The sequence below is a fragment of the Orycteropus afer genome, unplaced genomic scaffold, assembly GCF_000298275.1.
Source record: "Orycteropus afer afer isolate SDZICR_OR568_19922 unplaced genomic scaffold, OryAfe1.0 scaffold00059, whole genome shotgun sequence".
NCBI classification, from domain to species: Eukaryota; Metazoa; Chordata; class Mammalia; order Tubulidentata; family Orycteropodidae; genus Orycteropus; species Orycteropus afer.
The window spans coordinates 3,052,963-3,078,548 of NW_006921646.1; the positions used below are offsets into that span (position 1 = coordinate 3,052,963).

The following is a 25,586-nucleotide window of genomic DNA, read 5'->3' on the forward strand; positions in this document are numbered from 1 at the left end:
TTCCCTTTTCTTTGTTGAAGAGGGTCTGTGCAGTCTTTCTGCCTAGTCCGCCATCTTGTCGGATCTTAGCTGGTAGATTTGAACCGTCAGCCTTCTAGTTAGCAGTCAAGTGCCTTAGGCACTATGCTACCAGAATTCCTTAGTTCTACATAGTATCCTGATATCATACTTTTAATTTCTGTTGGTTCTGTTGTGGCGTCACCCAATTTATTTGTGTTATTTGTATTCTCTCCCTCTTTTCATTTGTTAAATTTGCCAGTGGTTTGTCAATTTTATTAATCTTTTCGAAAAACCAACTTCTAGCCCCTGGCTGCCCTTCAGGTCTAGAATTAAACCCACACCTGTGGCTTCCAGCCAAACAAAAGACAGGAATGGGAGTTGAACATTTACAGTAGGTAGATATACTCCTTGGAGAGAACAATCATGGGAGAAAAGAAAGGCTGTGTATGCACAGAGACATAGCTCAGGGGACAGGAGTGCATGGAGGGAAGGACACAGGGAAGAGGGAGGAAGTGGTAGGGGAGCTGTTGCATTGTGGTAAATTGTAGTCAATGTCATGAGACAAAGTGTATGTGAACTGCTATATGGAAAATGAATGTGCTCTGTAAACTTTAACCCCAATCACAATTAAAAAAAATAAAAATAACTTTAGCCACCCCTCAAAAAAAAAAACTTCTAGTCTTATTGATTTTTTCTGATGTCTTTCTGTATCCTGTATCATTTATTTCTGCTCGAATCTTTATTACTTCTTTTCTTCTGGTGACTGTGGGCTTTTTTTACTGCTCTTTTTCTAATTGTTGGTGATGTTGGGTTAAAGTGGTGATTTTGGCTCTTTCTTCTTTTCTGATGTGTGCATGTATTGCTATAAATTGGCCTCTGATCACTGCTTTTGCTATATCCCAAAGATTTTGGTATGCTGTTTCCCTTCTTGTTTGAGTCAGTGAATATTTTAATTTCATTTTTGTTTCTTCTGTTACCCATTTTCAAGGAAGGTGTTCTTCAGTTTCCATGTATTTGCTCTTTTTCCATGGATTTTCCTATTGTTGATTTCTAATTTTATAGCATTGTGATCTGAGAAGATGCTTTGCAATATTTCACTGTTTTTTAATTTATTGAGGCTTGCTTTGTGACCTAATATATGGTCTATCCTGGCGAATGTTCCATGTGCACTGGAAAAGAACATATATGGTGCTGTTGTTGGGTGAAGTGTTCTGTAGATGTCTAAAAGGTCAGGTTGGTGGATTGTATTGTTTAGTTCTTCTGCATCTCTGTTGAGTGTCTTTCCAGTTGTTTTGTCTTTGAAAGTGGTATATGAAAATCTCCAACTACAATAATGGAGTGAGTAAATCTTTTCAATTCTGTTAAAGTCTGATTTATATATTTTGGGGCTCTTTCATTTTCGGTGCATAGGTATTTATTATTGTTATGTCCTCTTGTTCAGTCAGTCCTTTAATCATTATATAATGTCCTCCTTGTCTGTTATGGTGAGTTTTGTCTTAAAGTCAATTTTTTCAGAAATTAATATTTCCACTCCTGCTCTTTGATAGTTGCCATTTGCTTGATATATATTTTCCAACCTTTGATTTTTAGTCTGTTTGTGTCTTTCTCTCTAAGGTGTGTCTCTTGTAGACAGCATATTGATGAGTTATGTTTTCTTATCCAATCTGCAACTCTTCATGTCTTGAGTGGTGCATTTAATCCATTGACATTCAGTGTAATTATCAACAAGTATGAATTTGTTGCTGTCATTTTGTTAAATGTTTTTTTTGTGTGTGTGGTGTTACTGAGTTCTTTGTTCCATGTATTGTTCTGTGCTGAGCTCATTTTGTTTATGAATCGTGTTATCACTTCCTTCATTGCTTTTGTTTTAGTATTTGCTAAATATTTATGCTTGGCCTCTTTTTAATTTTGTTGTTAAGGTTTATCATTTTTCTTTGAGGTTACCCTATGACTTACAATTTTCTTCCCAAGTTTAGAACAGTCTATTCTATCTTGCAATCGTCTTGACTTCCTCATCATTTAGAAGTTTTGTAACTACATAGTTTTTTCCCTCTTTTTGGTTTGTTGTTGTCCTCATTTGCCAATTGATGTCTCTGGTTCCCTGCTTACAATCTTGTAGGCTTATTTACTTTGGATGCTTACATAACTGGGCTCATTTCTGGGTTATGTCATCATGTGTGTTAATGGTCGGTTGTTGTTTGCTGTTATTGGTTCTCTGTCCAAAGGACTCCCTTTAGTATCTCTTGTAAGGTTGGTCTGATTTTAGCGAATTCCTTTAATTTCTGCTTATCTGGAAATGTCCTAATTTCACCATCATCTTTGAGGGACAGTTTTGCTGTGTATATAATTCTTGGTTTGAAATATTTTTTCTTTCAGAGTTTTATACATACCATCCCATTGCCTTCTCACCTGCATGGTTTCTGCCAAGAAATCAGAGCTTAGTCTTATTGGTTGCCCTTTGTAGGTAACTTTCCATTTTTCCCATGCAGTTTTCAGGATTCTTTCTTTGTCTTTGGTTTTGGTGAGTTTGATGATGATATGTCTTGGTGATTTTCTTTTGGGGCCTATCGTGTTTGAGGTCCGTTGGACTTCTTGAATGGATATATTCTTATCTTTCATCGTATTAGGGAAATTCTCCTCCAACAAATCTTCAACAATTTTCTCTGTGGTTTTATTTGTCTCTTCCTGTTCTGGTATTCCAGTTACACATAGGTTATTCCTTTTGATGATATCCCACATGAACCTCAGGCTTTCTTCATTTTGTTTTGATCTTTTTTCTCATTTATCCCTTCCCAAAGAAGTATTGAGGTATTTGCTTTCAATCTCAATAATTTAGTCTTCCATTGATTCAGTTCTACTCCTCTGGCCATTCAATGTGTTATCTATTTCTGAAAATTTAGTATTACTTTTCTGGATTTCTGTCTGTAGATTTTGTATTATTTCAAATTTTTCATTTATTTTGTCATTTTGTTCTTATACTGCCTTCCCAAATTGTTGTAGGGATTTCTCTTTGTTTTCCTCAATTTTGCCAGTGTTTTCCTTGATCTGTCTTTCAATCCATTGAAGGTACCTAAATATAATTCTTTCGAATTACTTCTCAGGGAGTTCCAATGCTGCTGCTTCCTCAGAGATGTGTTCTGGGTCTGTATCCTGGTCCCTTTTTTCTACTGCTTTATCTTGCTTCTTTATGTGGACTGTGTTGGTCTGTTGTCTCTGAGACATTGTGAAGGTTTTATGTTTATGTTTAGTTGGTGATTGTATATTGGAGTGATTCGCCCAAGATTTTTGTTTTCTTTGCTTTGTTTGGATATATCTGAGTAAGAAGGGTACTGTGCTCCTCTTTTCACTAATTGGCAGCATTTGTGCACTCACTAGCTGTCTCCTTTCCAGTTGTCATCCTCTTATATGTCTGTGCTGTCTTTGGCAAGCAGAGCCTTTCTTAGGTCCCTGGAATCCAAATGAGAATCTGTCCCTTTAAATATCCAGTGTAGACATTCAAAATGGCTGTGTCCTCCAGACAGCCGAGAAAGTACACAGCTCAGTTTGTCACCTTGTTTGCTGTTTCCCTTTTTAGTCATCAGCCACTGGTACAGTTGTCTGTGCAGCCCTTGGTGAGCAGGGCCAATTTTTAAGTTAAATTCTCAGGTCCTAACACCACTTGGAAATATTCAGGCTGTCCATGCTGTCAGGATAGTTGACAGTCTGCAGCTCCATTTTTCTCCTTACTCACTGTTTTTATTCAGATTCTTGAACTAGTTGGTGTTTAATCTCCTTCTATATCCTTCCTTTCAAAGCTCAAGGCTCCAGGATGACCTTTTGTATCTGTGACAGTTCGTTTCTCTTTACTTTGTTGAAGAGGTCTGTGTGTCTTGTCTGCCTCTTCACCCTTATTCTTAAAGGATAGTTTCACTGGATATAGTATTCTTGGGTGGCAGTTTTTTATCTTTCAGCAGTTTAAATATATCATTCCATTGCCTTCTGGCACCAGTGTTTCTGAGGAAAAACTGGCACTTAATCTTACTGAGATTCCTTTTTATGGGACTGTTTGCTTCTCTCTCACTACTTTCAGAATTCTCTCTACAATTTTGAGAACACAATGTACTTCTAGTACTTATTGATTTGAACCATCCTCTGTACCCTGGCAAGAGTGGACACACAAGGGTAACCATCTGAACAGAGGGTGGGTTCAGGCCTGCCAAGAACACTGCATGCTGGTCAAAGAGGGGGCTTTCCCTACACCTGAGGGAGCATCATCTTCCAGTTCAGACTACAACAGAATGACTATTTATTTTGGGTGGTCAGTATCAGGATTCAGCTTGTCCTCAGATTTTAGGATTGGGAGAAGAGACCTGGGCTGAGAGGAGGAGCAGGCTCCCAGCATGCAGCCCTTCACTGAACACTGAGATGGACCAGTTAGGACTGATTTTGTAGGGGTTATATCCTGAAGACAAGACCATAGCACTTGCTTCTCATTCCTATTTTGGGCCCATAGGTCCTTGTGCTGCCAGCACTGGAAGTAGTTACCAGGATCTCCACAATCATGGGCTTAAAATTTGTCTCTCTATCATCTCCTACTCTCAGGATGTAGGGATCTGAAGCCTTCCCAATGGCCTGGCCACTCTGATTTATTTCAACAAAGGCCTATGAAGCAGAATAGAATCATTTGACATTCTTTTGCAAATGCCAGACTGGTTTAGCTATTGAGTAGTTAGGTGCAGGATCCTTCGGGGGCCTGTTCTCCCCATACATAAAACCCTTTCCTTGCCAGTGCCCATCTACAGTTTCATGGGCTGCATGTGGCTGCCAGTATATTTAGTGGGTGGCATACAGCCTCTGGATTTTTGTGTGCGCAAATTACCTTTTTTGTCTCTCTGCAGCTATAGTTGGGACTTGGTTCTGACTTCCCCTCGTCCTTAGCCACTTCCTTCAGGGGCCCTCCTCCTCCAGGTTGGGAGTGGCTGCTCTGAGTGAGCTGCTTCTCCCTTGGGCTCTAACAACCCCAGAGAGAAGTCTGTACAATACAAGTTGTTTGGTATATGTACCTGAGGACTCTCAGGTGTGATAGCCCTGTTTCCAGGTGTGATAACCCTATTTCATTGGCTGTTTTTATAATACCCCATGGCTTTTTATTCTTGACTAAGAGGCACAATGATTCCGGAAGTGGCGAGTGGAGGTCACTTACCTATGGGCTGTGTACTCGGGTAGGATCATTCCTCTGTCCCCTCTCCCGGCTGTCCTAGAACCTATTGCCCAAAGCTATAGGAATGTTCCCTCTCTGTTCTTCCTGATAATTCAGTTCAGAGCTGTTGCTGGCCCCTTGAGCTGTAGGTAAAGTTTCACTGTCTCTGTTTATCATGTGCATTTGCATTGACTAACATCGGACCTTGGGAAATCTGTCATTTTGCTCTGATGCTAGTGCTGCTCTTTCTCCCTCAGCAGCAGCAGCTGCAGCAGCAGCAGCAGCTGCAGCAGCAGCAGCAGCTGCAGCAGCAGCAGCTACTGCTCTGATGTCCGATCCTGATGCATTTTCCTGAGCATTGAAGGGAGGAGGGTGGGGAGGGAGGAAGGGGAGGGCCAGGCATTATGAGAGTGAGCAAGGACTGTGGAACCGGCAGCAGGCAGCGTGGAGCTCAGGATCCTTTAGACAAAGCATTCTGCTGCGGATCTGCGAGAACACACATCCACTGGCGGCAGACAGGACCACAGCTGCCCCGCTGGGTGATTACAAGCGGGAATGAATCAGCAGCCAGGAACACTTGACTTCGTGGGCATATAAGAGCCTGCTGCCTAGGTTCCTAGAGGAGAGCTGCTACTCAAGTATCCTCCAGACTTGGTGTCTCGGAGCACTGCTGCAGTGTGCACTGGAGGCACCCTGTCCCCTGAACAGCATCTATTCTACAGAGGAGGGGCTGAAACTGGGTCTGCTGGTCTCTTAGATAACCAAGCAAGTTGGCATTGTCCTGCCTTGGGGGGCCAAAAGTACCCGGGAACGACAGAATGACTTTCATCGTGTCAAGAGTTCATTAAAGGTGATGTTTTTGTAGTTGGATCTTTTTCCTCCCTTTCTTTTTTCCTTCTTTATCTGTTCTTGCCCATGAGAAGAAGAGTCAGCAGACAAACTGAGAAGTAGGTAGAAGTTAAGGCATGCATCTCAGATCATCCAGGGTCTGCCAGGAAGGGCTGAACTTTGTTTCTCCGTGTACCACCCAAATCCCCTGTCTTAACTGAGGAGCACGGCAAATCAACGTCCTCTGTTCCCTGCTCATCACCAGAGGAGACCAGTCAAGATCTAGAGACCCCAGGAAGACAGTTGCTATCTTTATCACTTAGCCAAAGAGAGGACAGCAGAGAACGTGAACAGACTTAAGTTGCCACAGCTCAGCTGACAAGGACTGCTTCCTTTTTCTCATTCTTTTATCTGGTTGGATTTTATCTTCTTTAACCAAGAACTGAATCTGCCTGCCTCTTTTCTACCTGAGCAGGCAGGCAAGTCACAGGAATAGCCACTATTAGAAGAAGAAAATGAATGCCCAGCCCCTTAAGAACAGCCCAGCCAGAGAAGGCAACCCTTCAGACAGTGTTCCGGCCCAGGAGACGCCCTGCTTACCAGCTGCCAGGATCTAGGTGTAGACTGGGCTCCTGGCCGCTGCTGGCCGTGAAGCTGGTGGGAACGCGATGTTGCCATCACAGCAGAGCCACACCTGCGCCTCGTACTCGAGCCCTGATCCATGCGCCCCATTCAGCCCCTTGTTGCCCTGAGCCTCTGAGCACAAAAGGCTGGTGGCCATGGTTTGCTTATTCCGGGACTGCTGGGGGAAAACAAGTAAAAGTCTCTTTTGTCCCCCTGACGTGTCCTATGCTGCTTGCATTGCATGTGCTGGGTCCCTGTGAACAGCCGCCGCTGCTTCCCTCACGGAGCCCTCACTGTGTGTCTGTGTCCCTCAGCTGCATGAAGATGTGTGTTCTCTCCTGACCAGTCTATGCTGCAAGGTCACAGAACTTGTCCCTCACCCACAGCAAATGCTGGGGCTCTGGAAGTTGCATGGATGAAAGGAGCAGCAGGGCTTGTGGGCATTTAAGAGTTTCCCCTGACTCCCCTAATGCTTGTGGGGACAGACTTTCAGAAATATCTGAACGCTGATGAGGAACTGACTGGAAACTATTGGGTGTTGGCTTCTTCCCGACCTGGGGGCAGAGACCGTGCATGTGCCGCCTCAGGCCCTGAGCAGCTCTGCCCAAGGGGGTGTGAATGGGGCAGCAGAGCCCAAGGTTGGGAAGTGTGTGTCCAGCGCCAGGTGAGCTTGTCCTTGGCCTGTGCACAGAAGAGGAGCTGTGTGTCCGCTGCTCTCTGGTCTCTTGTACATAGTTTGGCTGCTTTATGGTAATGACTATGATGTGGCAATGCCATCTGTCTTCCTCTGAGTGCCGCTGCTACCGCCTTAATGGTTTTTCCCTTTTCAAGCGTCTGCCGATTCCTCTCTCGTCAGGTTCGCGGACGCTGGAACAGAGTGTTGGGGAGTGGCTGGAGTCGATTGGACTGCAGCAGTATGAGAGCAAGTTGCTTCTGAATGGCTTTGACGATGTCCGCTTCCTGGTAAGTGTCAATGGGCATCCTCCAGAGCTGGGTGATGCTTGGTGGAAACTTGCTTCCCTGATCATCCTTGTGGCCCCTGCTGCAGTTTGAAACAGTATGTAGATCTATCTGTATTCCAGGGAATAGCTAACAGAAATGACTTAGATGTCCAAGAAATCAACCTCGTATCGTGTGTCTTCTTGCCAAGCTCTATCCCTTCTAAACTCAGCTTTCTGCAAGTCTGTATCCAAAGAGCCTATTACAGGCCTTTGCCCCTCTCTGATTTCCCTCTCAGACCTCACCACATGAGTTCTGCAGTGAGGCACTAAGGCCAGCTTGTTCCAAGCCAGACATACCAGGAGTTTGGTGGAGAGGACGGCCAGGTTCTCTGTGGTGACTTCTTATCCTATGTCAACTGGATACCAGAATTTTCCTTTATTTCCCAAAACTTAGCTGTGAGAGGATGTTAAGAGCCTAGTCTTCAGCAGAAAGGCCCAGCACCAATGGTGGAGACAGTGTCTGCATAGCCTCATGTACTCATGGCCTCAGAGCTGGCCTAGCCCAGAGGCTGAGTTGGTGTTTTGGTGAATTAGTAGCTTTTTTGAGGTGTGATTCTGTATTCTCATCTTCCAAACACGAAGTCTTCCTTGGGTCCTCTCATCTATTTCTTGACTCCCTGTGAAGTAGGGACTTAGCTACCTTGGGCTTGGGGTTCAGTGCTGTCTGTATTAGTCCAGAATGTAGCTTAGAGCAGGGGGACCCCTATTGTCCCTCTCCTAGAAAGCCCTGCCTGAGATGTTCTCATGGATTGGTCCCAAGGGCTTAGAGGTAATCCTGACACTCGAGGAGCACATCCTTCTGGGACCTTAAGTGCCTGGAGTAGGCTTTAACATAGCAAGGAGAATGATAGTATAGACTAATTATGAGGGCTTACTGTGTGCTAGGCAGGCATGTTCTTAAGCGGTTTGCGTGCATTGACTCATTTAATTTTCCCAGCAGTCCTGGGATGTGTGGTAATATTACCATCTCCATTTTGCAGATGAAGAAAATAAGTTACCCAGTGGTTTAGTGGTGTGTGCAGGTCACATTGCTAGTAGCTGGCAGAGTAGGAACATGCACTGAGACACCCTGATTTCAGGGGGTGGGATGGCTCATAAACTAAACACCATGCTACACAGCTCTGTCTTATATGTGGGTATCAAGAGAGGGAATTTAACCAAAAATATGCTTTAAGTCAGTGTCCCTGGGTGGCAGAAAGCTCAACTACTAACCAAAAAGTTGGTGGTGTGAACCTATCCAGAGGCATCTCAGAAGAAAGTCCTGATGATCTGCTTCTGAAAGGCCACAGTCTTGAAAACCCTGTGGAGTGCAGTTCTACTCTGGACACATGGGGCTGCCATGAGTCGAAATTGACTTGATGGCAGCTGGCTTGGTTTTTGTGGTTTATGCTTTAAGTCACCTTCTCCTTTGCGTGTGTTGTCTCACGAGCTTGGTTTGTGACTCTAACAAACCCATCCTTGCCCCTTCTCCTCCTGGCTTCCTGGCAGGCCCTGTTCCATACTTTCACAATTCCATGGAATACAGTTCTGAGTTGACATTGAGTTGCCTTCCTGCTCTGTAAGGAGCCCTGGTGGCACAGTGGTTAAAGCATTCGGGTGCCAACCGAAAGATCAGTGGTTCAAACCTATCAGCCGCTCCTCCGGAGAAAAATAATGGCAGTCTACTTTCGTAAAGATTTCTCACTCACTGCTGTTGAGTCATTTCTGACTCATAGTGACCCCTCCTTGGGTTTCCAAGGCGGTATCTCTGTGGAAGTAATTTCCCCAATCTTCCTTCCGAGGAGTGGCTGATGGGTTTGAACCACCAGCCTTCTAGTTAGCAATCAAATGCCTTAGACACTACACCACCAGATGACCTTGGAAACCCTAAGGGGCAGTTTTGCTCTGTCCTATAGGGTTGCTGTGAGTCAGAATCAACTGGACAATAACGGATTTGGTGTTTTTTTGTTTGTTGATTTGTTTCCTTCTCTGAAGCAGATCTAACACATGTCCACCTCACTCCTGCCTTGGTTGGCACAGAATTCTTATGCCCTTGCCTCGGCTCTTCAGTATGGGTCTCTTCGGGTTCCCCAGTGGTGAGAGTGAGAGAGCTGTATTGGGAGTTTATGGAACAGCAACCTGTCCCACAGAGCAGGCCTGAGGCTTCCAGGCGGGACCCTGACTAGAGTAGCTCACCTACCCTGGTGCCACTTCCATCTTCAGACAGGCAGTGAACTGGAATAAACCATCCTTCCAAAGCCAGTTGTAGGGGAGTTACGTTTCAGCTCATAAATACCTTATTTTAAAATAGCAATTTATTTTCTTTTTTAGAAATCAAACTAAATATATTTATGGTTCTTGTGGCCTAACCCCTGACTCACCGTGTTCCTTGGAGAAGGTTGACAACCCAGGATAGAGGTTGGGGCTCAGCCAGTGGGCAGGAACTATTATTGGTTCCTGGCTCTGAGTGCTTAGGGGCCTCCCTCTGAGCACACCCTTCAGACTGGCTGTTAAGACAGCAGGTGAGGAGGATATAGACCACAGATGCCTCCCTCCCTGTGCTTCCATATTTTCAAGGCTGAGTTCTTGGGAAGCAAACTCATTCAACCTTGACTTCTCACCCCTCCTTCTGCTAATTTTGGAAAGGGTAAGCTTTCCAACCCTTGAACAGCCAAGACTCCTTAAAACTGCTTCCCTGACAAGCCCTGTGTTCCTGATCAGAGTAGCTGGGTGGGCATCTGGGGACATCTGGCCTTGGGCCAAACCTCCATGCAAAACTCAGGGCCTCTATTAGAGTGTGTTTGCCCCTCTTCTGCAAGGACACTTGTCTAGGGAGACCAGCAGCTCCGTTCTTCCAGGGCCCTTCCAGTGTCCCACTATCCCCTGGTAGCGAGATATCCCATGTCATTCCCTTGGCCCTACTCTCCGCTTGGGCAGGGCTATTTAGCAGACAGATTCTGTTCAAGAAGGAATGCTGATTCTACCTCCTTGAGCATGTTACTTCAGATACCTAGAGTGGCCTGAGTAGCCATGCGAAACACCCTGGGTAATCACATGTAAATTGTCAGATGGGCTCTAAGGCTGATTAAGTTTTAGCAACTGACAGAGAAGAAAAAGAAAACACAGGATGGGGGCATTTTTATTATTGAAACAGTCCCATATTGCCCATGGTATAATTTACATCACATTAGCTATGGTAGAGTCCTGCGCCACTTGGTTTTCAATACATTGTGAATGTTTCCCTTGGTTCTGAAATGCCCTGAAGACTCTTCTACAAGATGTACAAATAGCTCCCAGAAAGCCAGGCTCCAGATGTATTAGGAACATCTGGAAGCTCTGGAATTTCCCTATAAAAAAGGTGCTAGGAGCTTGTTCTGGGAGGAGTACCAGGGTCAAGTAGCTCCCTCTCTGGGTGGGAGGGACTTTAACATTATGAGGTCTAACCCTCCTCTCTGTGCTTGAATCTCTTTTGGATAATCTCTGCCATGGTTTTCCAGTAATAAGGAACTCATTACCTTACACAGTAAGGTAAAAGTAGCCCATTTATTCTTTGTTTTGCTTGGGCTGATTTAGAGTGGTCTTTCTGTTGAGTCAAAATCTGTTTCCCTGTGGCTTTTATCTGTTGATCTCAGATTATCCTCTTGGGGCTACGCAGAATATACTTAAGGCTTTCAGAAAATTGAAGCCTTCTCTTAATGGCCTCCCTAAGTCTTGTCTTTCCTAGGATCAGCACCCCTTTTCTCTTGGCTATTTCTCCTATGATGTGATGATGGAGCTAGACAAGTATTGCAACTTGAACTTTATCCATGTTCTCTCCTGCCTGTACAGAAAGGGCCTTTGATTTGGAGGGGTCAGGGCCAGAGTGATGGGGGCTGTAGGTGTTCCCTAGGCTGATGAAGCTGACACCAGAGCCTGGGAGATAGGGATGGAGGTAGGGAGAGGATCTGGCCCATACCGCTGCCATCCAGTCCACCATACTAGCTTATGGATCATAGCCAGCTCCATATTTCACTGTAGATCTTGTCCACAGGAAATGGCTTTTCTTAGGACAAAGGGAGAAAATGCATTTAATCAGCACAGAAGGAAAGTAATTAGTGGTTGGCAAGTTTCTAGCTTCCAAGCATGTTGGTGCAGGTCTCAGCATCGGAAAACTCAGCCTGGCTTCACTTAAGTTTATTTTTGATTAAATAAGTGATAGTGGTCCTGATGCTAGAGTGTTATGTAGACATTAAGAAAAAAAATTTGAAGAATGTCTGATATAGGGAAATGTCCATCTGAGTGAAGAAATCAAGAAATATGTGTGTGCAATATGATCTTAATTTTGGCGGAAAAAAATTATATGCATAGTAGCTATAGGGGAGTAAGCCAGTGGTTGTCTCAGGAGGATTATGGGTGATTAGATTTTCTTTTTTGGAGTATAATAGATTTTTTGCATTTCCTACAATGAAGGTATCTGAAATCAAAAAGCATATAATGTAGGAGTCTTAGAGAACTTTATGGTCCAGCTGGGAAAACAAGGCACATAAAGCAATAAAAAACAATAGATCAGCTAAGTGTTAAGTGTTGTGGGTAGACTCATAAGTGCTGCAGGAGCACAGAGGGGAAGGAACCTCTTGTTACTGAGTGTTTACTGCAAGCCAGGCACTGAGCCTCACACAGCTTGGACGTGTGTCGTTGTTCTGAGAAGCAGATGGGAAGCCGAGGGCCAGAGGGGTGGAGACACTTGTCCGAGTACAAACTGCCAGTAAGTGGTAAGGCCAAGACTCTGGCCCAGATCTGTCCAACCTTAACCTCTACGTTACACTCACTTTTCTGGGGGTTTCATAGAGGCTGGGGACTTGGAAAGATCCTGAGGAGAGGAAAGGCAGGTGAGAGAGATCTGTGTAGTGGTCAGGAGAAGTGTGGTAAGAGTAGAGTAAAGGGCAGGGCCTGAATCAGCAAGTGAGATGGGCTGGATCTGACTGCGAGGGGCTGTGGGAGGCCCCAAGCTCTCTGAGCCTTGTATAGTTTTTTTTGGGGGGGGGGTATACCTTGGGTTTGTTCCTCTCCCCAGACTGAGCCTTGAGTTGAGGTGTCCATCTGTACACTCAGAGTGCAGGCTGGGCGTATAGTAGGCAGCCGTGGCTGGGGGCACAGAGGAATGAAAAATGGAAATGAGTGTGGCAGCAGCTCAGGATGGGTCAGAAACAGAGACTGAGTCAGCAGGCCAGTTGCTTCTTATGGCCCAGGGTTGGGGAGCCCTCTTGCTCCTTCCATCAATTTATTTCTCTCTAGGCTTCTGCTATGTGGCAGTTAGGCTCCCACTGCTTTCCTATCTGTCTCTGGAACTGTGCCAGCTTGTTCCCTCATGTTGAAAGAGATGACAGGTGAAAAGGAGCAAGCTGTGAGAGGACTGAACTGTATTAACTTGGGCCCAGAGGCCCTTCTTGATTGGGTTCTATAAAGCTTTCCAACCAGCTCCCCAAACCCCTGAGGTTTCCGTCTGTTACTGTCCCCAGGATTTGCTCCTCACTCTTAAGCCCCCTCAGCTGGCTTCATATGAGTAGTAGGCTGTGCCTTTCGTGATCTACCCTGCCTTCCCATGCCACTTCCTCATCCCCTCTTCTGGTGTTCTCCCTTTGCCTTCTTCTATCCTAAGACTCCTAGAGGCCACTGCTGACATGAGCTGAGGTGAGGGACTGCCTTGGCTCTGTCGTCACCTGCTTCACTGCCTAGACTGCCTGTCCGTCCTACCCCCCCCCCCATTGTTTTTTATTGCTGAGTGTATCCCCACAGGGTCAGAGCCTGGCATTTACCCAATTGGGCTAAGCTAGTGCACCGCCAGGTGCTGGTCTGGGTCAAGCAGGCCATTCCATCCACCCACTTGTGTGTTGGAGACTATTTTACAAAGCTACTGAAAAACAAGCCAGTCATGAATCAGACCCAAGTAAGTTCTCAGCACTGGCTCGGGGCCCCCATTAAGCCTTTCTTGGCTGGCAGCAGCCACCATACCTGGGTCAGAGGCAGATGTTCCTGCCTTCCTGTCTCAGTGAAGTTCCAGGGTAGAGTACAGTATGCTGAGTCTACAGTTAAATAAACTGGGCAGGGAAAAGCTACAGAGAAAACTCAAGATTCTACTTACTTGCAGTAGAGCTGGACTAGAAGTCAGGAGACCTGGTCCTCATCCCAGATATCTCACAGTATGACTGAGAAATTATTCTGCCTCAGTGTTCATTGTTTGCCACATGGCAATTTCACTTGACCTACTTACTTCATGGAAGTATAAACTCTGACAGGGACACACTGTTACATATGGTGACATCACAGCATCAGAGATTAAAGCCAGTCATTATTACTTTACATGTGAGAAATGAGGTGGTAAGGTGATGTTTTCCCTAAAAACATACAGGGCAATCAGAAGTCTCAGTGCTGGGTATAACAACAAGAAGATGTTGGCATTGTCCTCTGCTGTTTGTCTTCAGATCCATGACCTAAAGGTTGCTTTAGATGGCCTTGGAGCCAAGACCTTTGACTCCAGACAAACTTGGGGCTACCAAGCCTATAGTGCTGGTTTGCAGGTGAATGTGGGGCCTTGGGGGAGCTCTGATGGCATAGTGCCTAAGGCATTTGACAGATAACCAGAAGGCTGGTGGGTTTGAACTCCTCAGAAGGAAGACTGGGCAACCTACTTCCATAGTAATACTGCCTTAGAAACCCAAGGAGGGGTTGCTATGAGTTGGATCCAACTCAATAGCAGTGAGTTTGGTTTTTTTGTTTTGTTTTGTTTTGTTTTAATGGGGCCTTGACATCAGCCAAGATTGTAGAAAGATGTTCAGAGGATAGGCAGCAAAGAGATGGAAAGGGTGCTGTACCCAGCACAAGGAGAATAGGAAGACTAAGAGCCTGCTTGGGGGAGCAAGAGTCAGAGGGGGTATGGCTTCCATGAAGCCAGCAGGAGATTTCTCCACATCCCTGTGCTGTTGGATACCTCTCTGAGAGCCCTTGTCATAGAAATTGAAAGAGGAAGAGGGCCTGCCTCCAGGAGGCCTGTCTGTGCAGGCTTCAGGAATTAGAACCTGGTAACAGGTTCATCCTCATCTTCTCTTGAACTAGTAATTTTCTTTCTCAGCATTGAATCATATCTCTTGAGGTGAGGGCAAGAGTATGGGCCAGGGAAGAGGTGCGGGTAGTTAGGAAGCAGAGAGGTGGGATCAAGGCTAAGGGGCTCCTGTTGCTGAGGGTAGTGGCAGCATTTTAAAAGGCTAGCTGTGAGTCATGGGAAGGGCCTCAGCTTGAGGCGCCTTCGGGAAGTTCTGTCACAGAGGCCCAGAGGAGGCAATACTCCTCTTGGCCAGACAGCAGTGAACAAATGAACAAGGATAATCATTGAACCCCCTGGTTCCTGCCAGCAGGGTCTGTGCTCAAAACCAAAAACCAAACCCACTGCCATCAAGTCAATTCCAACTCACAGCACCCCAAGAGAGAGTAGAACTGTCCCTAAGGGTTTCTGAGGCTGTAAATGTTTACAGAAGCAGACTGCCTCATCTTTCTCCCATAGAGTGTCTGGTTTGTTCAAACAACTGACCTTTTTGGTTAGCAGCTGAATGCTTTAACCACTATGCCACCAGAGCTCAGGTTGGTTCTCAGCACTGTGAAATTCATGATTTCATTTAGCCTTGTGAGCCAGGTACTTTTATTCCTGTTTTACAAGGTCCTGACTTGCCTACTGCTTCTGCTTACAGAGGCTATTAACAGCAAAACTGAATTTGAACCCAATTCTCTTTTTTTTTTTTTTTTTAACCACAAGTGCCTTGCATAGTAGCTGGCACTCAGAAAGCCCCACCGCCTCCTCCTTGGTACCTGTTCCCTCTCCCAGTGGCTTTTCATCTCAGCCAGCTCTTCATGTCCCAGACTCCCGGGGCTGGGACTATGACTTAGACTGAGGAACAAGGGTGTGCTCATACCCCTTTCCCACCCCCAGGGCACAGACATGGTTGTTACAACTTCATCCTCAGGAGATGGTCCTGACTTAGACCAGGGACCTGTCCTGTGCTCAGTAACCTACATCCCAGATGACAGTGCCAGATAGCTTTGATGCCATGGCCAAGTAGCATGTTCTGGAGACTGCAAAGAATTGCCTGCAGTGGCATATAGTGAAGCCTGGAGGAAACCAAAATATCTAGCAAGGGCTTAAACTATGGGGTCCATGTGCTGGAATGTGTACAGTAATCGTGGTTACTCATAAAAGACAGTTAAATGTCGGGGCAGTGTTTGCAGGGTATTGATATGTGACCAAAAAAAAACAGATTAAACACAATATATGTATACTGTAATCTCAATTTTGCTAAAATAGTTTTTCTCTCCTATTGTTTTTTTTTTTCACATTTTTTTTTTATTATTATTGTGATTTGGGTGAAGATTTACAGAGCAAATTCACTTTCCATATAGCAGTTTACATATACTTTGTCTCATGACATTGACCACAGTTTACCACAATACAACCGCTTCCCTCCCACTTCCTCCCCATAGTTTAAAATAATTTTTAAATTAAAGCTTAGAAAAATATACTGAAATGCTAGGCATTATCCCAAATCCCCCACCTCAGATGATAGGTTATGGGTGGTTTTTACATTTTTCTTTGTGTTTTCTTTATTTTCAAATTTTTCTACAATGAACTTGTACAGCTTTTCCACTGGGGGGGGGGGGAATTTTAGTGTGAAGAGGAGATGAGAACAGAAAGGCAAGCAGTTAAAAATCTGCATTTTTGAAGGCACCAGGATAAACCAAACCAAGCCCACTGCAAAGGAGTCTATTCCAACTCTTAATGACCCTCTAGGACAGGGTAGAAGTGCCCTGTAGACTTACCATGGCTATCTGTAATCTTTGTGGAAGCAGACTGCCACATCTCCCTCCTACAGAGCAGCTGTTGGGTTCGAAGGGACACAGAGTAAATATCCCATTAGACAAGGCAGTGCCTGGGGACGTCCTGAGAGTTAATTCCTCTGTACACAGAGATTCTTGGTTGGGGAAAGGGGGTTATACAGGAGATTGCATCTACATCTGGCCCAGAGATAAAGCAGGGTGGGTCCTGTGCTGACCTAGTTGTTTATTTGTTAATGATCTTTAACTCTCCCAGAGCAGTAGGCCCCATAAATCAATACAGCGATGGGTGTGGTGCTGGCAGCACACTCACTTGGCTCTTCCTTTCTCCCTCCCATCCTCCCTACCCTTGATTTAACAAAGCCTGCTCTGCTCTAGCATTTTTGTGTGTACCCAGGTTGAGCCCAATATACCCCTTCTCCCCCTTGAGCGCCTTCTCTGTCTAGATCATCTCTCCTCCACAGTCTCCTGCTCCTTAGACCCGTGTTTCCCTCTCACTTTGATTTTGCTCTCCCTGGAAGAGAGGGGGGTGGGCATGGAGGGAGAAGGACAGCATTGTTGATCTTCTCCCTAGGGGTGAAATCAGTCCAGGACAAAAAGCTCTGTATCATTCTTTCTCCCTCAAGAGATGAGATTATATGCTTTTTTATGACTAATGGCAGAGGAAGCGACCAAGTGATTATTGGCAAAGAGGGATAGGACTTAACTGAATATGGAAATGAAGAGGGAATTTCTGGACGTACATAAACCTCCTTGGAGGGGAGCCCAGTTAGTGCTGCTCTGGTCCAGTAGCTACTCTTTCATCAGAATATATTGGCCTTTGTTTGACTGAAGGTCTGATGCCAAAGAGGGGCTGGCTTTTGGCCATCGTCTCCCCAGCTAGGACTCTGCCCCTCCGGGGGAGCAGTAATAAGTTCTAGGTGGTAGAAACACAGGCAGACTGTGAGGCAGGGTGGGTAGTGGGAAATGGGCTGCTGAGGGTACCAGGATGGACCTTAGGATCATGTCATAAGGTATAGGCTTTACTTCTGTGGGCCTTCCTGGGTAGGATGAAGGAAGTAGAAGGACAGGGGTTTCCGGTCTTCCAAGGAGCTCAGTGATGATGTCAGCTTTTTGCCAGTTACACTGAACGGGTTTCTGGTGTCACTCTCACCCCTTGACATCGTTCCAGGAAGACAAGCCCAGACTGAGTGTTTCTGAGCCCCTGGCTTGATTTTCATTGTCTGTAGACTGTTAAGGATACATGTAGGGCAAAGCTGGCCAAGGACAAAGTGGTAGAAGGTTCCCCTGAGTTGTGCCCCTCCTTGTAACTGTGTGCAGGAGGGTGACTCAGTTGCTAACAGAGCAAGGTAGGCTTGGTTTCCCCTTGGCTCTCCTCAGTCGTTAGGAAAATCCCCTGTCCACACGTGTACACTTAGACAATGGAGTGCCCTTTAAGCTGCTCCCTAGCCTGCCTGTCAGCTCTCCCTGCTCCTCTGGGACACTGTCTTGCAGGACTAGATTGAGCACATTGGAGAGTTCGGGCTTCAGGAGTTACAACACTGCCCACCTGTTGAGTCCTAGACTCCTAGCTGGCAAAAACGAAGTAGGCTGATTTGGACAGCCCCTGGAGAGAGTCCAGCTGTTATCCCAGTCTGCCAGTGGATCAGGTCACCAGCAAAAGAGTATCCACCAAAGCATCTCCATACTAGGAGCTTGTCTTCCTGGGAGAGAGGCTGAAGCATCCCAAGGGCTTGGATCTCAGCTATGAAGTCACAAGAGACCTGGCCTCCCACTTGGCTGGGCTCATTATTGGGTGACTATAAAAACGACATGGCCAGCAGCATCATCTGATCTCCTCTAACTTCACAAGGGGAAGAAGGATTAAGGTCAGCAGCTCAAGACTGACTCCTTTGAGGCAGAGGTCACACATGCCACCACCCTCCGCAGGGATCTCAGATCCAAAGGATGTGCTCCATTCCTGGCTCTTCTTTCTTAATGGTAGTGAAATTTCCCCTTTCACCTCTGGGATGGCTCATTTAAGCTTAGCAAGATGACAATACTGACTGGTCCCCATGTTAGGGTTCCATGTACCTTATTTGCATGGTCCCACCCACACAAGGGTACCATGTACCCTATTTACATTATTAACAGGCTATCCAATCCCTTTAGTGGGCCATAAGTAGTTCACATTTACGTAGTCCCACCCAGTCATCTGGTGGTGGTCACAAAGATAGTCGATTCCTACTCAGACCACGACTAGAAGGGTCATATTAAGTAATTTACTGCACCGTAGTGACACATCCTTCCTTGCTGTGCAGAAGATGGGCAGAGCATAGTACCATACTCAGATACAGGGCATGGGCTGGGCTTTCCTATGTCATTGACCCTTGGTCCCTGAGTCATCTTTCCCAGGTTCACTCTCCAGTTCACCCAACTATGGCCCAGCTCCCACTTCCCGGTACTCATGCTCCTTTGCCAGGGGATTACTGAGTCCTGTGTGCCTGGGAACTTGGGCAGCCTCTGGGCAGGGTGAATGTCAAATCACTGGTCTCTCCTTGCCTTGCTTCTCATTTGGACTAGGAAAGAGGCAGCTGTGAGAATGAAATATAGTAGGGATGGGACTTTGTGACTGTGGGCAAGTTAATTCTTCTTGCTGGACCTCAGTTTCCTAATTACATAATGGGACAGCTGCCTTTTACCTAGAGCAGAAAGTATCAGCTCCCTAGCAGAGCATCCTGGTACCCTCAGCAGCCCATTTCCCACTACCCACCCTGCCTCACAGTCTGCCTGTGTTTCTACCACCTAGAACTTATTACTGCTCCCCCGAAGGGCATCTCTTTCACACACCCTACCTGGCTCCTGCTGTTGGGGGTAGGTACTTCACTTACCCTCACCCTCTGACCACTCCCAATCCTCCTGGACTCCAGGGTGTCCTCAGGGCCTGGCTTCCATTTGGGTGAAGCCCTGGAAGGTTCCTGGTGATTATATTATTTTCATTGGCCACCCCCTTTCTCCTCCCCAGCCCTTGTCCCGCTTCTCTGCAGGACTTAAAAACCAAAATAGTGAAGTCAGTGACATTGACTTTGGCTGTTCAGCCTCTCTTTCTTTCTTTAACAGGATAGTGTTCTCCTCAGCCATAAGTTTTCCTAGATACTCAACAAATATGTACTGAATACTGACAGTATACCAGATGTTCTGGTTACCTAGTGCCACTCTTACAAGAATATACCACACATGGGATGGCTTGAACAAACAGGAGTTTATTCTCTTACAGTTTGAGAGGCTAGAAGTCCAAGTTCAAAGTGCCAGGCTCTAAGGGCTGTAAGAAAGCCCCTCGACCTTGGGCTTTAGCTCTGCCTCTTGCTTCTGGCCCACTGAAGCTAGAGGCATCTCTTCACTCAGGCGGCTACTGACTGCTGAGGCTGACAAGCCCAAGGTCGACAAATAAAATGGCATAGTCCTGATGTTACCAAACCACATGGCAGGCCATTGATTAAAGTCCATTGGAAGTCCCAAGGTTGGCAGAGCATGGCAGACTGCTGAACAACGACATGGCTACATGCAGGGTCCAAGCATGCCATAAGCTAGAGACCATTCCCCAAGGCTTCTCCTTATATATAGGAAGCAGACCACATCCTAAGGCAGCTACACAGCTTCTCACAGTAGATTCCACCATGGAGTTAATTACCAGTCTCATCATGGGGAATACTATATCCAGCTGCCTAGCCATTCAACCAGGCCCAGCCAAGTTGACAACACAGACTTCACCACCACACCTGGCATCACTCTAGGCACAGGAGGCAAAGTTGTGAATGAGGCAGAAATCTCTGCACTCACGGATGCTGTTTTGCTGCCCTGCTCTTTGTCCCCATTCCACCTAAATGGAAAAAATTTGAGAAGTGTAGTGTAAGAGGAGGCCCTGGGTGCTAATGGTTAGTGCTCTGCTGCTCACTGAAAAGCTAGAAGTTTGAGTCCACCCAGAGGTGCCAGAGACACCTGAAAAGAAAGGACTGGTGAGCTACTCCAAAAAAATCGGCCTTTAAAGTCCCTTGGAGTCCAGCTCCACTCTGCCACAGATGGGCCACCGTGAGCCGGAGTGGACTGATGGCAGCTGGCTTTTGTTTTAGTGCAGGAGGAAGAGAGAAGCCCCTTCTCCTGACCCTAATAGCTTGCAATCTTCAGCAAATAAATTAATAGGTACCTCCCCTTACCTTTTGGCTGAAAAGGAATCTACCCCAGTGTGTCATCCCTTCCAGAGATTAGATTCTCCTTCTTAGTCTTTTTCACCATTTGATGAATACAGACCTTTCCTGCAATAAAAGAAATTTCAAACAAAATATTAACAAGATGACTTTCAAGATACAAAAAGACCTTTTCTTTGTCCTAAAATCATATAATCAGAAAAGCTCTGGAGGTAATCAGAGCTCTAGAAGGCCAAAGAAAATTGGACAGAAAGGACTGTGAGGTCCTGCAGTAGGCCTGCAGCAGCCCTGCCTGCTTCCTTCTCCCCGGCCCCTCCTATTTCTCTTCCCAAGACTCCTTCCCTTCCTGCAGACCCCTGCCAGGCCTTTCCCTGGCTGCAAAGCCCCATTTCCCTCCCTCCATACTGCTCGCCAGCCGCTCCTCGGAAGGTTGGGCAATCTACTTCTGTAGTGATATCACCTTAGAAACCCAAGGAAGGGTCGCCATGAGTCAGGCCAACTCAATGGCATATAACAACATACTACCTATGGGTAAAGTCCCAGATATGGGAGAAAGGAGGAAACATTCAAGTAGAGCTGGCTGATCGAAAGTAAAACTACTTGTAGCCATGACAGGCACTGCTTCTCATTTGTGCCTTATCAAGAAGGCCACTCAGCAATAACTGTGTGAATGTGCAAGTCATGAAGCAAATGAAGTTGCCCTAACCAGCCAGGGGTGTTGCTGAGTCAGGCTGGCCCAGGAGGTGACTGCCCCTTGGCTCTAAGAGTGTGTCCCGTATCCTGACCCTGGGTCTCCCTCACTGTGTGGCCTTGGCCAGTCCAAAATGAGCAGTGCTGTCTCCATTCTGCTCTCAGAGTTTGGATTCTGTACACTTAAAAAGAAAGAAACTCTGCTCCTCCCCCAGAGGTAGAGAAAAGGTAAGTCGGGATATCTAGGGGAGGGAATTTGTTGAAGAAAGGGAATAATGTGATTCTATGAAAGGCAATAGAACTCTGGTGGTATAATGCTTAAGGCATTTGACTACTAACCAGAAGGCTGGCGGTTCAAACCCACCAGCCACTCCTTGGAAGGAAGGTTGGGCAATCTACTCCAGTAGTGATACTTCCTCAGAAACCCAAGGAGGGGTCGCTATGAGTCGGGTCCGACTCGACAGCCGTGGGTCTCATGAGAGGCAGTGGGGAGCTCTGGTGGCGTAGTGCTTAAGGCATTTGACTGCTAACTAGAAGGCTGGTGGTTCAAACCCACCAGCCAATCCTTGGAAGGAAGATTGGGCAATCTACTTCCGTAGTGATGTTGTTGTTGTTATGTGCCGTCGAGTCGGACCTGACTCATAGTGACCCCTCCTTGGGTTTCCAAGGCACTATCACTACAAAAGTAGATTGCCCAACCTTCCTTCCGAGGGGTGGCTGGTGGATTTGAACCGCCAGTCTTCTGGTTAGCAGTCAAGTGCCTTAGGCACTACGCTACCAGAGCTCAGTGATACTGCCTCAGAAACCCAAGGGAAGGGTCGCTATGATTTGGATACGAATCAACAACAGTGAGTTTGGTTTTGTTTTTTTGGGTTATGAGAGGCAGTGAGTTTGGTTTTGTTTGTTTGTTTATGGGAGGCAGGGTAGCTGTTAGCTTCTCATACTCACAAGGGTTGGCCCCCTTGGGCCTGTGGCAGAGTCCCTACCCCAGTTCTCTAGCAGGCTGCTACCCACACTGTCCACACTTTGGTCAACAGTGCACACTTAACCTAGTAGACAGAGCCTGAAACATGACTTTGGAGTTTTTCAGAGATTTAATAGTCCCTTTGTGCCTTGCAGCAGGGAGCCCTGGTGGCACAGTAGTTAAAGAGTTTGGTTGTTAACTGAAAGGTTGGCAGTTTAAACCCACCAGCCACTCTATGGGAGGATATGGCAGTCTGCTTCCTTAAAGATTACAGCCTTGGAAACACTATGGGCCGGTACTGCTCTGTCCTATAGGGTCCTTATGAGTCAAAATTGACTCAATGGCAAGGGGTTTGGGTTCTTCAATTTTAAGTCTCTGCTAAGGAGTCTTGATGGCACAGTGGTTAAGCACTTGGCTGGTAATTGAGAAAGGTCAGTGGTTTAAACTCAGTAGCCTCTCAGGAGAAGGAAGATGAGGCAGTCGCTTCCATAAAGATTACAACCTTGGAAACCCTATGGAGCAGTGCTACTCTGTCCTATAGATAGGGTTGCTATGAGTCAGAATCTACTCAATGGCAACAAATTTGGTTTGGGGCTTTGGTTTTGCCCTTTACTAGCTCTGTGACCTTGGATAAGTTGATTTAGCTCTCTGAACCTCAGTCTGATTGTTAAAATATGGGCAGTTCCTATCTCAAAGGTCTATTGGGAGAATTTTGAGATATTGAATGTAAAGCACCTAGCACCAAGCCAGGGATATATTGTCCACTGCACCTTCTTTGTGAGCCCAGGATTTCTCACTTTCCCACAAAGACCAGATGGAGGCCTAGGACACTCTTGTTATGCCTCGGAGCTCAGTGACCCTGAGCACAGTTTCTTTCTATGCCCTTCACCTAAAGTCTCCAAAGGCTCAAGCGCCAGTCTTGGGGTCAGTGAGTCATGGTGAGAGGGGCAGTAATGTTGGTGTGCAGCACTAATCGTGAAACCCTGGGCAGGTGTCTGAACCTCTTTCTTCGTGTTTCCTCCTCTGTAAAGTAGTAAACATAACCAGGGTTGTCGTGAGGACTGAACAAGATAGGACAGAGGAAGCCCTTGGCACAGAGCCCAGGACAGACCAGGCACTCTGATGTTCTCACCCCACCCCTTCAGGGGAGCCCTCCTGTCCCTCTCCCTCAAGGACAGATCCTGCAGAAAGGGTGTGAAGGCAGCATCCTTTGACCTCCTCTAACTTCACAAGGGAGAAGGAGGATCCAGAACATCATCAACAGCCAAAGACTGATTCATGAAGCAGAGGTCACACATGCCGCCACACTCCAACCTTTTTACTAGTTCTGACACCACCTGTCTTTCCCACAGCATTCTCTACTTCTCTGCTTGATAATTCATTGCAGTGGCCACACAGAATTTTTAGACAATAGTCACGATTATGGGATTTATTAGGAAAGTAACAGGTTACATTTAAGGATCGGAAACAAGTTAGGATACAGTTCTTTAATCAGGACAGCTCTTCTCATCCGTGCCACAGGTATGTTTCTCTTTGGTCCTCGGCCTCTGCCCTGCTCAGGCCAATGTGACAAAGCTCTTTTAGCTTTGCCAATACACACTCAAAGAACCACCCCACTCTGCCAGCAAGCCTCCTGCCTGAGGTACTCAGTTTTCTTACTCTGGGGACAAGAAGCTCCTACTCTGTTTGTGTCAGTCTTTTGGTTCTGCTGCATCTACTGCTGTGGTTTCTTTGCTGTCTCTCTGCCGTCTCAGTGCAGGGATCTCAGGTCCAAGGACAGACTCCGCTTCTGACTCTTCTTCTGTCTTGATGGTAGTGAGATCACCTCTTTCCACCTCTGAGATGGCTCATTTTAAGGCTAGAGGGATGGCAAAACTGACCAATCCCCTTGGTATAGGGTTCCATATACATTATTTGCATAGTCCCACCCCCATAAGGATGCCATGTATTTTATTTACATTATTAACAAGCTATCCAATCCCATTGGTGGGCCATAGGCACCTCACATTTGTATAGTCCCACCTAGTTAGCAGGTGGAAATCACAAAGACCATGGCTAGAAGAGCCATATTAAGTAATCACTGCATCACGGATCCCAAACAAGATACATGGAGGGCAGGCCTGAAGACTAGTTGCATGTTTCGGATTTCACTTAGACTTGGAAACTTTATTAAAATCTAAGTAAACTTCTGTTGGCTGAAATTCTTAGGCAAATGAACTGTTTTACTCTATTAGCTCCCTGACTATTAGCTTATTAAAGAACTCAGAACAGTACCTGGCATATAGTGAGTTCTCAGTAAACGTTGATATGATAGAAGGTAAAGTAGAAAGTCCTTTCCCCCCCGCCCCTCTCATCAAGAGCTTTCTAAAAGGCAGTGGTCCCTGTTCTCCCGTAATAAAGAGCATGTGGTAACTTCCAGAGGGTTCCTTGCCCTTTGAGGATTCGTAGCACCTTGTAGTCATCACATAAACCAATGCCACAGAGAAATTGGGAGGAATCTGTACCACGCCCAGGACAGACTCTGGCAACTGCCTGCTTCGATTTTCCATCAGATCCTTTGGTTTGGTTTCCATTTGCCTCTTTCTCCTCAAAGCTCCACACAACCCCCAGTTCTAATGATTAGGAGTCTGGTTAATGAAAGCTCTCTCTCCAGTTGGATCTGGTTTTCCTGGTGAGCCTTCAGGTCAGCATTAATGTGGACTTTTTTGTTTGTGAAGGTTTATGACTCAATGTCTGCCTTACATTAAGAGTACAGAAAACTACTCTGGTGCCTTCCTCTTCAAGGGTCACTGTTTGGTTCAGTTTAGGTTCTTGCCTGGGTGTCATCATCATCTAGTAGAAAGTCTGGGCAGGTGGTCACATGTCTGTGCTTTTCCTCGTCAGCAGACCCTAGACTCAGGCCCAGAGGCCCTGTCGGAACTCAATGTGGTAACCCTGGGTTCAGGGTGACTCAGGAGTGATGCCAAGGTTCCATAGACCTTTTGCGGGCCCAGAGTCTCCCTCATGCTCCAGCAATGGGACATGTTCTGCACCCTAAGCCTAAGTAGGGAGGAACTTCAAACCTAGCTTTTTAGAGCTTTCTTCTTCTAGAACCCTCTTCACCTGGAAGCTATCTTTATTTTTTTTTTTTTAACTTTTTTTGTGTGATTTGGGTGAATGTTCACAGAGCAAATCACCTTGGCTCTTCTTTTTTTTTCTTTTTTCTTTTTTTTTTTTAAATTGTGATTTGGGTGAAAATTTACAGAGCAAATTCACTTTCCATACAGCAGTTCACATAC

The 25,586-nt window shown here is 46.1% G+C and overlaps 1 protein-coding gene across 1 annotated transcript in view; it reads left to right on the forward strand.

Annotated features, from left to right (window-relative positions):
• ANKS1A (ankyrin repeat and sterile alpha motif domain containing 1A) overlaps positions 1 to 25,586 on the forward strand; it is a 276,183-nt gene that overhangs the window by 227,928 nt on the left and 22,669 nt on the right. The window contains exon 14 of the mRNA XM_042780753.1: positions 7,488 to 7,594. Within this exon, the coding sequence (XP_042636687.1) occupies positions 7,488 to 7,594 (107 nt within the window). The remainder of the gene's footprint in view (positions 1 to 7,487; positions 7,595 to 25,586) is intronic.